This window comes from Carcharhinus amblyrhynchos, chromosome 6, assembly GCF_965287045.1.
Source record: "Carcharhinus amblyrhynchos chromosome 6, sCarAmb.v2.hapA, whole genome shotgun sequence".
Lineage (NCBI taxonomy): Eukaryota > Metazoa > Chordata > Chondrichthyes > Carcharhiniformes > Carcharhinidae > Carcharhinus > Carcharhinus amblyrhynchos.
In genome coordinates, this window is record NC_137329.1 from 69,118,225 (window position 1) to 69,131,028 (window position 12,804).

The 12,804-nt window shown below is 43.0% G+C and overlaps 1 protein-coding gene across 3 annotated transcripts in view; it reads left to right on the top strand.

Annotated features, from left to right (window-relative positions):
• The window catches only part of LOC145344486 (tetraspanin-33), a 58,096-nt gene that overhangs the window by 8,197 nt on the left and 37,095 nt on the right, over positions 1–12,804 (top strand). For all 3 annotated transcript variants that reach the window (XM_080191661.1, XM_080191662.1, XM_080191663.1), the window contains exons 2-3: positions 4,424–4,481; positions 9,213–9,337. In XM_080191661.1, coding sequence (XP_080047787.1) covers positions 4,424–4,481; positions 9,213–9,337 — 183 coding nt within the window. The remainder of the gene's footprint in view (positions 1–4,423; positions 4,482–9,212; positions 9,338–12,804) is intronic.

Sequence of the window (12,804 nt, forward strand, 5' to 3'; positions counted from 1 at the left end):
GTGTACTCAGCCAGGACACAACCATGATATAGAATCATGGAATCCTACAGTACAAGAAGGAGGCCATTCAGCCCATTGAGTCTGTACTGACCACAATCCCACCCAGGCTCTAATCCCATAATGCCATGCATTTACCCTAGCTAGTCCCCCTGACACGAAGGGGCAATTTAGCGTGGCCAATCCACTTAACCTGCACATCTTTCGACTGTAGGAGAAAACTTGAGTACCCAAAAGAAACCCACGCAGACATGTGGAAAATGTGCAAACTCCACATAGACAGTGACCCAAGGCCGGAATTGTGCCACCCCAATATGGTATAAATGCATTCAAGGAAGTGCAATAAATGCTGGCCCACCAGCATTGCCCATGAACTAATATATAAAAAACTAGTTTTCCACGATGAGTAACAAAATTTTCATTTAAACAATCCAACCTTTCAATTTGAATAACAATACTGAGACTGCTTGTAAAGACTCATTGCAAGTGGAATTTTTACAAGTACAATGTGATCTCCTTTGCTTTGTATTTTATGCAATGGGACAGCAAATGGAACCTGTGGTTTTATGTTTGCAAACATAAAATACTGAGATGTTAAAGGGTTAACATCCCATGAATCTCCTACGATCTTGGCCATTTGTAAAAAGGTTTTGCAAGCTGAGATCCTGCAAAATTGCAAACACAGCTGGTTGCTTTAAGATAAAATGAAAAGTCTCCATTAGCTTAAAGCTGTGATTAACTGCATCTTGTTTGAAACAACCTGTGCTGATATCAGTGCATACGCCCTTATTCTGACCTGTCACCTTGGCCATAACGAAATATAGCGAAACTTTAGCTTTATTAAATCAGTCTAGACTGGACTTGGCTAAATGCTATCCTTGTTTGAAGGAGATAACATTCATTTTATGGGCAAAGTAACATCCCAAGATATATATGAGAACAGTTATTATCTCACACTGGACCAATGGTGGACGTGCAGTTTCGATGGCAACTGGGGGGGGGTGGGTTTCGACATTTTTACTCAATACTGTATTTGTACATACTTTTTCTGTTGCTAAGCACGTGATCTGGGTGAAATTATACTGTGTGTACGTGACTAATTGCTGTAAAAAGAATATAAAGAGGGAGAATCCCCCCGTTCAAGAGAGTATCGCTCGGCTAAGCTCAGGACACTGTGCTGACTTGGTAAAACGATCCTCATTTCAGCATCAAATTGTCAGGTTCATTTTTCAGAGACCCTTACATACTTGATGCAAGAACAAGACACTGATCTGTATAAGAAAACCCCGTTCTTTATTCTCAAGCAAGTACAAGCTCTCTGAGGATCGTTTCACTAAGTCAGCACAGTGTCCTGAGTTTAGCTGAGTGATACTCCCTCGAACGGTTCTCCTCCTTTATACTCTTTTTACAGCAATTAGTCACGTACACATAGTATAACTTCACCCAGATCACATGCTTAGCAACAGCCAAAGTAAATACAAATACAGTATTGAGTAAAAATATGTCTACCCAACCCCCCCCACCGGCCACCCTACAGTTGCCATTGAAACTGCACATCCACCATTGCTCCAGTGTGAAATAATAGCAGTTCTCATATATATCCTGGGATGTTACTTTGCCCATAAAATGAATGTTATATCCTTCAAAAAGGATAGCATTTAGTCAAGTCCAGTCTAGACTGATTTAATAAAGCAAAAGTTTTGTTATATTTCGTTATTTACAAGGGCAGGGTGACAGTTCAGAATAAGGGAGTATGCACTGCACAGGTTGTTTCAAACAAGATGCAGTTAATCACAGCTTTAAGCTAATGGAGACTTTTCACTTTATCTTAAACCAACCAGCTGCATTTGCAATTTTGCAGGATCTCAGCTTGCAAAACCCTTTTACAAATGGCCAAGATCATAGGAGATTCATGGGATGTTAACCGCTTAACATCTCAATATAACAAAGGGAAGTAGCATTGTTGCAAAGGCTCCAGCTGCAGTGAGACTGCAGCTGTATCTGTATCTTTCAGACTGATTTTCTGAGGCTCTGTCCACTGTAGTGGCCTGTCTGGGATACAAACTGGGGCCAAACAAATGAAACTGAGTGAACAGCACGAGAGGACCTCGTGTAAGTATTTGAAAGAAAGGCTTTTGTGTTTACCTACAAACATACAAATTAAGAGCAGGAGAAGTGAAGTTTATTTATTCATCCCAGGTAAGTTTGCATTCACACTGCAATGAATTTATTGTGAAAATCTCATTCACAGTCGACCATTCAGCCCCTCAAGCCTGCTCCTCCATTCAATAAGATGATGGCTGATTTGATTCTGGCCTCGTCTCCTGCCTAAACCCAATAACCTTTCATTGCCTCATTAGTCAAGAATCTATCTACCTCTTCCATAAAAGATATTCAGTGGCCCAATCTCTACTGTAGTTTGGGAAAGAGAGTTCCACAGACTCACGACACTGAGAGAAAATGTTCTCCTCATCTCTGTTGAATGACTCAGATGTTTTATTGTTTTTGGTTGAGAGATAAGCATTGGCCAAGACACTGGGGAGAACTCCTCTAATCCTCTTCAAAAAATGGAAGGAGATCCCTTTATGTCAACTTGAAAGGCCAGTTGCAATCCTGTTTTAACATTTTGTATGAAACCTGGTGGAATTCTGTGATTTCATTTGCCCTGCCATTACTGCAGCAAGAATGGAGAATTTGGCCACAGAACTGAAGAAAGCCAGTCATGGAATCCCAGCCAGCATACCCCTCGTTACTGTGTTGAGGTGCTAATGTAGATTATGTGCTCAAATTCATGGGATGGACTCTGAACCAACAATCTCCTGACCCAGTGCGAAACACTAAGTCGAGCTCCTGACCCCATATCCTCTTCATTATTAAAATATCCCTAGCTACGGGTTCCACGGCTGAATCTGAGGCTTATTGAGAAAATAGACAAGTCTGCAGTTGTTAAAATGGCTACAGTTGCAGTTTCAGCTGTAAATGGCATGTTGGCTAAGCACTACTGCCTCAAAGCGCCAGGGATCCAGATTCAACCCCGGCTTGGGTCACTGTCTGTGTGGAGTTTACACGTTCTCCCCTTGTCTCTGTGGGTTTCCTCCGTGTGCTCTGGGTTCCTCCTACACTCCAAAAGATGTGCAAATTAGATGGAATAGCCATGCTAAATTGTCCCTTAGTGTATCAAAATGTGGAGATTAAGGGGATTAAAGGTAAATGGGTAGGGATATGTAAGATGCTCTGTTGGAGAGTCAGCGCAGACTAAATGGGCTGAATGGCCTCTTTCTGCACTGTAGAGATTTTATGAATTCTATGGATTTAAAGCATGATTGGAAAATAATCCAACCCTGTAGGTTCTGTGAGAGTAGGAGAGTTATACAGCCAGTTTTAATAAACTCACATCTGGGTAGTATCCTTGTTAGTCAATTAACCTACAACTCTGCAGTTGTAAAGGAAGATTAACAGTCCATTCATAACAGTTGCTGAACAGATGGTCCTCAGGGTGGTCGGGGGGGGTTGGACGGGGGGGTGTGTGTGTGTTTGTGTGTGTGTGGTGGTGGGGAGTTGTCAGTGGGCTCGTGGTAGGGTATGTGTGGGATGAGCAGGTGTGGGGGATGTGTCTGTGGGAGGGAGGTGCTGGCTTGCTGTATTCCATGGAAAATTGAATAGAAGAACAAAGATTCAGAACATCGAGCAGCGAAAACCTGGGGTAACCCTCAACCCTTGCAACAAGAACTGCAGTGAAAGACTCATCCCCTTTGACATGAGCTTGATCACCTGCTTTCATGTGGGTAATACCTTAGCCTTTTGCCCAATCATTCATTAGTAAATCAGTTTAGGTTAAGTGTTCTAAGATTTGTTGATAAAGTTCAGTTATATGAAGGTCTCAAACTTGTCTCTTCTGATATATTGGTTGACCCGCTCCCCTGCCCTCATCGAGGTGAGGAATGGTCAACTTGCACATCAACCTCTGTAGTATTTCTATCACTGCTGCTGCCTCAACCTGTCTGCTGGTGAGACTGTCACCCATTATGTTGTGCTCTTTAGAGCAGGAGATGAATGAGTTTGTGATTGTTCTGAACTGAATGTCATGATGTGGATATGCCGGCGTTGGACTGGGGTAAACACAGTAAAAAGTCTGACAACAGTAAAAAGTCAGAGTTCAAGTTCTGGCCTCAGCCAGAACTCTCCATTCACCTGAAGAAGTGGGAAACCTCGAAAGCTTGTGAGTTTACTATCAAATAAATCGGCTGGACTTAGACCTGGTGTTGTCAGACTTTTTACTGTGAACTGAATGTGACAGGTTGAGAGGAAGTGGTTGTAGGTGTGAGATATATAGATATAAAATATAGATTGATGGAAGGTTTTTGAATAAATGTTGGAGTAGTTCTTGTTGGAGTGACTCTCGTTTTTTTCATTCTCTCTTTAACAGGTAGCAAGTGGGCTGATGATAGCTGTGGGTATCTATGCAAAAGCTGCAATGGAGGGAGGTAAATCATTAATACAGAATGAGTAAAGTTGGGATGCTGATGTTTATTACTCAACTTATTAATGTTTAATAATGATATGCACAGTTTTAGTTGTTGTTTTCAATCTGTCTCAATAACAAACTTTATCTCTCCCTCTTTCTGATGAACATTATTATAGCCAGTGCTTCTCTAAACTCTCTTCCTCCCACAGAAGTTCCAAACTCTCCAAAACTAAGTATTCCTCCACTTTTCTGCGGCCCAATCAAAGCATAGATATTCTCATCCATTTTGAAAATATATGTGTACGTAAAATGCCAAGTTCAGTGAAAGGACATTGATGTGATGCAGGATGCCATGCCAGGGAGCTGAGTTGGCACATAAACCAAAATACTCTTATGTGCCATATCTATAGACTTTAACCAGCCAGTGCTGGTTCTGGGTCAGGAAGGGGCCAGCTGTAAGGCATTGTAACCCTCTTATTGAAATTGTTTACAGGATGTGGGTGCTGCTGTCTAGGCCAGCATTTATTACCCATCTCTAATTGCCCTTGAGAAGGTAGTGGTGAGCACCAGCCCATGTGGTGTAGGTACACCCTCAGTGCTGTTAGTGAGGGGGTGCTAAGATTTTGATCCAGCGACAGTGAAGGAACAGTGATATATTTCCAGGATGATGAGTGATTTGGAGGGGAACATCCAGGTGTTGGTTTTCCCAGGTATCGGCTGCCTTGTCCATAGACAGAAGGTGTTGCATCAGTTAACATGTAAAGACTTCTTCACCACTCTGTTCACCTGTGACTCCACTTTCAAGGAGCTATGAACACGCTGGCCTTCATAGCGAGGGGATTGAATCTAAAAGTAGGGAGGTCTTGCTGCAGCTGTATAGGGCATTGGTGAGGCCGCAGCTGGAGTACTGTGTGCAGTTTTGGTCGCCGCACTTACGCAAGGATATTTTGGCCTTGGAGGGAGTGCAGAGGAGGTTTACTAGGCTGATACTGGAGTTGAGGGGGTTCAGCTATGAGGAGAGGCTGAATAAACTAGGCTTGTACTCGTTAGAGTTTAGAAGAATGAGGGAGATCTCATTGAGACGTATAAGATGATGAATGGGATGGATAGGATAGAGGTGGAGAGACTCTTCCTGCTCAGAAAGGACAGTAGGACTAGGGGGCGCAGCCTCAAGATAAAGGGGGGGTGGTTTAGAACGGAGTTGAGGAGGAACTTCTTCACTCAAAGGGTGGTGAATCTCTGGAATTCTCTGCCCGTTGAAGTGGTGGAGGCTACCTCGTTAAATATTTTTAAGACACGGGTTGATGGGTTTTTGATAAGAGAGGGGATTAAGGGTTATGGGGAGAGGGCGGGAATGTGGAACTGAGCCACGACAGATCAGCCATGATCTTATTGAATGGCGGGGCAGGCTCGAAGGGCTAGATGGCCTACTCCTGCTCCTATTTCTCATGTTCTTATGTTCTTATGTACCCTTAGATCTCTTTGTTCTGTAACTCTCCCCAGTGCCCTACCATTAACTGACTAAGTCCTGGCCTAGTTCAATCTACCAAAATGCATTACCTCGCATTTGTCTAAATTAAACTCCATCTGCCATTCGTCAGCCCACTGGCCCAATTGATCGCGATCCCACTACAATTGGAGATAACCTTCCTCACTGTCCACCATACCATTAATCTTAGTGTCATCTGCAAACTTATTAACCATGCCCCCTATATTTTCATCCAAATCATTAATATAAATGACAAATAACAGTGGGCCCAGCACTGATCCCTGAGGTACACCGCTGCCACAGGCCTCCAGATTGAAAAACAACTTTCCACAACTACCCACTGGCTTCTGATAAGAAGCCAATTTTGTATTCATTTAGATATCTCACCCTGGATCCCGTGAGATTTAACTTTAAGCAACAACCTATCATGCGGTACCTTGCCACAGGCCTTGCTAAAGCCCATGTAGACAACATCAACTGCACTGCCCTCATTTACTTCCTTGGTTACCCTTTCAAAAAACTCAATAAAATTTGTGAGACACACTCACAAAGCCCTTCTTGATGGTAGCGGCTGTGGGTTGCTGCCAAAGGAACCTTGATGAGTTTCTGCAGTGCATCTTGTAGGTGGTACACACAGCTCTCAATGCCCTTTTTTTTTGCACAGGCACTTGCACTGCATTGCAGTTATAGGCATGTCATTGGCTGAGAATGTTCATCTTATGGCTGAGGACGTTGCATCAGTTAACATGTAAAGACTTCACTGTTTGCATATTCATTTTTTAACAGTAATAGTTGCAAAAAGGATGTTTCCTCTGACTGGGCTGTCTAGATTCAGGGGAACACTGTCTCAGAGTATGAAATGAAAGTCACCAAAGTCCCTGAGGACTATCGGCTACTCTTTCCACTTTTTGAGAGAGAACTGACTGGTGGTGAGTTAAATTGAGGATCACCAGAGTCATGTGGGACAAGGTTGAGGAGGTGGTGCCTTGATGAATAACATCAGCCGGTACAGGAATTGAACCCACACTATTTGCATTGCTCTGCACCATGAACCAGCCATCTAGCCAACTGACCTAACTGACCCCAAGTCTCAGAATAAGGGGCAGGCCGTTTGGGACTGAGATGAGGAGGAATTTCTTCATTTGGAGGGTAGTATATCTTTGGAATTCTTTATCCTAGAAGGTTGTGGAGACTAAGTCACTGAGTATGTTGAAGACTGAGAAGGATAAATTATTAAATATTAAAGATGTCAAAGGATAGCAGGGTGGCATAGTGGTTAACACTGCTGCCTTACAGTGCCAGGGACTCAGTTCAATTCCCGGCGTGGGTCACTGAGTGGAGTTTGCACGTTCTCCCCATGTCTGCGTGAGTTTCGTCTGAGTGCTCCGATTTCCTCCCACAGTCCAAAGGTGTGTGGGTTAGGTGGATTGGCCATACTAAATTGCCCCTTAGTGTCAGGGGGACTAGCTAGGGTAAATGCATGGGGTTATGGGGATAGGGCGTGGGTGGAATTGTTGTTGGTGCAGACTCAATGGACCAAATGGCCTCCTTCTGCACTGTAGGATTCTATGATATGGGGATAATATGGGGAGGGCATTGAGATGGAAGATACGACACAATACAATTGATTGACAGAGCAGGCTCAGGGGCCGAATGGCCTTTTCCCATGTTCCTATGAGAAAGGGGGCACAAAATTCAAAGGAGTCATCACAAAGAGAAGAAATATTCAGGAATTGCAGTCTTTGAAGGAGACCATGCTGAGTTATGAGGGAGAAGGGAAAGAGAAACAACTCTCCCTTTCATATACCAAGACAGCGACTGATAATTGCGCAGCGAGGCCAGCCCTTTCACCTCCTTTCTCACGGAAGGATGACAACAACTTGTTCCCACCAATTTCCTTACATTATTACTGTTAGGGTGCTAGACCAGAACTCCGAGGTAGATTATGAAACCAGATTTGACCCCAACAACTTTTCTATTTTGGCATAAATGTGAGGAAAGGAAGCTTACTCATAAGTATAGTTTAAATATAACTAACAGCTTAACTCTTTACCGTTGAACGATTCTTAAACATAAAAAGAAACAACTCTTAATTTCTAACTTATCACTACTTCAGTCCTAAGTAAGCAACAATCTTCCCATAGACTCAAACCTCACTTTAAATATATTTAGCAAATTCAAGTGTACTTGTTTTAAATTGTGGTCACAGCTGCGAGGCTTCCAGAGAGACTTTTCGAAGAGAGACAGAGCGAGAACAGCATGTAAGTTTCGATCTTTAAACAGCCCTCTCCGGCAACTGAACACAGAAAGCTGTTTTTTTTCTGCTACAGACTTAGCTCCTTCCATGTCTAGCATCACGTGATTATATAACCCTGTATACCTAACTCACCCTCTGCTACTTGAATCAAAAAATACTCCAGGGGTCTTTTTGCATTTATAAAAAAAATGCAATTAGTTCTATTTTGAATAAGGTTAAGTAATTATCTTGCTTTCCAGCATTTGCTGTGTTCCCACCAGACATACCAACTGCTTTGAGAAAAGAAACACAGAACTTTAAGCATTCTACGTAAAATATATCAATGGCGCAGTATTATCACATTACACACTGGAGCCACCACAGCGCCATTCAGAAAGCAGGTTCCTACTCTTCCTCTGACACCATCAATTGCTGTCTCACCTGTTGTAGCTGCCTCCTCATACTCACCTCCAGATGTCTGTAGCTATGTTGGTGCTCAATGGGAAGAGGGATGTAGGATCATGTGTGTTGGCTCTCCTGGCCAGCCACTTATCTGCATTGAAAATAGTCTCCCTAACAGTACTATAGGTGTACCTACACTACACAGACTTCAGTGATTCAAGAAGACAGCACCCCACCACACAGGGATAGCAATAAATGTTGGCCAAGCCAGCGACACCGACATCCTGCAAATAAATGTCATATGCCCCGCTATCACTGCAGTGAGATCAGAGAATTTGGCACTCAGCCAAAACTCCATCCATTGCAGCAGGACCTGAGAATCCAGGCCGTGGGTGAGTTTGGAGAATTCTGACAACGTCTTTACTTCTCAGAGCCCATCTCTTAAATGGTCCATCAGATCTCCTAGCCTCTCTCCTCCTCTGTCCACTGGGCACAATTTATATTCGAGTTACAAAGGAAATTCACATTGTGGTTTTCTGTGGTGAGTGAGTGGCTATGGTGTGTGTGCTGACTGTGATGTACTGTGGGTAGAAATCATGGCGAATCCTCCATTTTCCTTTCAGATGCTGTGGATTCTCTGACTGCGGACCCAGCATTACTCTTGATTATTGTTGGATGTTTAATATTCTGCATCACTTTTCTGGGTTGCACTGGAGCTCTGCGTGATATTCAAATTCTGCTGCAAATAGTGAGTGTCCATAACTCTTGCAAAGGAAAGAATCGATTTACATTTAGAAAAGTCAGAAATGCTGTAAGACTAGAAGCTGAAACATGTCTTACTTTAGGTCATTTAATTCACAGAGTAGTAATGTGGGCAAATAATCTCGTGTTTCCAGTTGCATATTATTTGAATAATTCCTTCTGTATGGTGGTCTTATAAAGGAACCAAGCTGATAGTCTTCCAAAACCTAGAGGTTAAAGAAAATAAAGAAAACCTCACGTTCTTTCTCAGCATGTGGGCATTACAGGTAAGGCCAGCATTGGTCACCTGTTCCTAATTGCCCTCGAGCTGAGTGGTTGCTAAGCCATTTCAGAGGACAGTTCAGAATCAACCATGTTGCTGTGGATCTTGAATCATATGTAGGCCAGACCAGTTAAGCACGGCATATTTAGAAACATAGAAAATAGGAGCAGAAGTAGGTCATCCGGTCCTTTGAATTTGTTCTGCCATTTTTTATGATCATGGATAATCATCCAACTCATTGATCCTGCCTTACCCCATCCATATCCTTTGATCCCCTTCACCCCAAGAGCTATATCTAACTACTTCTTGAAAACATCCAGCATTTTGGTCTCAACTACTTTCTGTGGTAGTGAATTCCAAAGGCTGATCACTCTCTTTGTGAAGAAATTTCTACTCATCTCAGTCCTAAAAGTTTTAACCCATATCCTCAGACTGTGACCTCTGGTTCTCGACAACTCCATCATTGGGAACATCCTTCTTGCATCTACTCTGTCTAGTTCTGTTAGAATTTGTAGGTTTCTGAGATTCCCTCCTCATTCTTCTGAACCCCAGTGAATATAATCCTAATCTACTCAAGCTCTCCTCAGAGGTCAGTTCTGCCATCCCCAGAATCAGTCTGGTAAACTTTCACTGCATACCCTCTAGAGCAAGAACATCCTTTCTCAGATAAAGATTTTGGTTTGATTTGATTTGATTTATTATTGTCATATGTATTAGCATTCAATGAAAAGTATTACTTCTTGCGCACTACATAGACAGAGCGTACCATTCACAGAGAAGGAAATGAGAGAGTGCAGAATGTAGTGTTATAGTCATAACTAGGATGTAGAGAAAGATCAACTTAATGCAAGGTAGGTTCGTTAAAAACGCTGACAACAGAAGGGAAGTAGCTGTTCTTGAGTCGGTTGATGCATGATCTTTTTCACGAAGGAAGAAAATGGAAGAAAGAATGTCTGGGTGTATGGGGTCCTTAATTATGTTGGATACATTGCCGAGGCAGTGGAAAGTATAGACAGAGTCAATGGATGGGAGGTTGGTTTGCCTCACCAAGGCCTTGTATAATTGCAGTTAGACATTTCTGCTGCTGTACTTTGAAACCTCTCGCAATGAAGGCCAACATACCATTTGCCTTCTTTACTGCCTGCTGTGCCTTCAGTGCCTGGTGTATGAGGACATCCAGGCCTCACTGTACATTCCCCTTTCCTAAAGGATGTTTCAGAACAATCTACAACAATCATTACTGACACTACTTTATGTTGCAGGTTTTATTCATTGAATTTGAATTCTACCTGTCGCCATGGTGGGATTTGAACCCATATCCCCATGATTCTTCAGAAGGAACATTTCAAAATGCAACTAATGAAAATACAACAAAACTTACTCCAACTTGTAAATCAAAGAAGGGGTTTAATAAAGAAACATCATTACTCCAAACTTGGGGCCTGGCACTGGGCCATTCTAAGCTTCCCACAACTCTACATAGTTCCTTATTTATAGTGAATCAGCTGACTATCACCTCACTCTGTAATTGGTTCCATGGTTTGCTGGATCAGCTGACCCTTCCATCTTGTTCCCATTGGTCACATTACATCCAATATAAAGTTGTCACCGGTTACATTTTAACACCGCAGAGTATTAACCTAGGCCTCTGGATTACTAGTCCAGTGACATTTGCACTATGCTACCATCTCTCAAAATTTCCATAATGCCTCAAGAAATTCCAAAGCACTTTCCAGTTAATGTAGTGCTTTTGAGAGTTGTCGATAGACAACCTCTGCATAGCAAGCTCCCTTAAATAGCAATGAGATCATGAGTGGATAAACTTGTTTTTAGTGATGTTTGTTGAGGAACGGGACAGAACCTGAACTGACTGCAGTATTGTATGTGTGTAGGATTTTCACAAATCAACAGAAATATGGCTGATCCTGCTGTGACCCTCGAGATATGACTCAGGCTTTTCTGAGTAGGTTCATCCACCCATGGGACGGAGGTGCCTATATGGCTGATTCCTTATCCAGCACCTCCTGCCCTTTCCCCACCCCCTAAGGAGCATATGAGGGAGTGCTCAGCAGCAGCATCTGAACCAGCCAACCAATCCTTTCAAATGAGCCCATTGAGATTCATAAAAGCCATTTACAGCACAGATGGAGGTCATTTGGTCCATGGAGCCCACGTCAGCTCCCTGCAGAGCAATCCAGTCCCATCTGCTTCACCGTTCGATCCCCATAATTCAGTAAGTTTATTTCTTTCAAATACCCATCCAATTTCCTTTCAAAGTCATTGATTGCTTTGATTTTCACCACTCTTGTGGGCAGTGAATTCAAGGTCCTCACCACGTGTTGCATGAGAAAGTTCTTCCTCATCTTCCCCTTGCATCTCCTGCCAATCCCCTCATTCCTAGAACCATTCTGGTAAATCTCCCTCTGCAGTCTCTCACTAGCCTTATCATCCTTTGGAAAGTGCTTTGGAAATTCTTGAGGCACTATGGAAATTTTGACGGGAATTTCACAGTAGTGGCAGTAAGCCTCACTTGTGACTAATAAATAAACTTTAACTTTCCCGATTGTGCCCACAATGGGGCACAATACTCTCTAGTTGGGGTCTAGCCGGAGCTTTATGAAGATTCAACATAATTTAGAACCCGTACAGTGCAGAAGGAGACCATTTGGCTCATTGAGCTAACACTAACAACAATCCCACCCGGGCCTTACCCCATAACCGCACGTATTTACCCTGCAGGTCCCCCTGACACTAGGGTCAATTTAGCATAGCCAATCAACCTAACCTGCACATCTTTGGAGTGTGGGAGGAAACTGGAGCACCCGGAGGAAACACATGTAGACGCAGGGAGAATGTGCAGACTCCACACACAACCCGAGGCTGGAATTGAACCGAGGTCCCTGTCACTGTGAGGCAGCAGTACTAACCACTGTACCACCGTGCTGCCCACAACCTTCACTGTAATCCCTTCACCAAAACTCCCTGTTATTTCATCAAAACATTCAGTTAGATCAGTTAAGCACAATATGCCACTTACAAATCTGCCCTGGCTCTCAAACTTCTCTAAGTGCCTCAACTTTTTTCCCCCTGATTGAAGTTACTACAACTTTGCCAACCACTGATGTTAGACCAACTGGCCTTACTGGGATTGCCCTTACACCTCTTCTTGAGTGAGGATGCTACAATTGTCC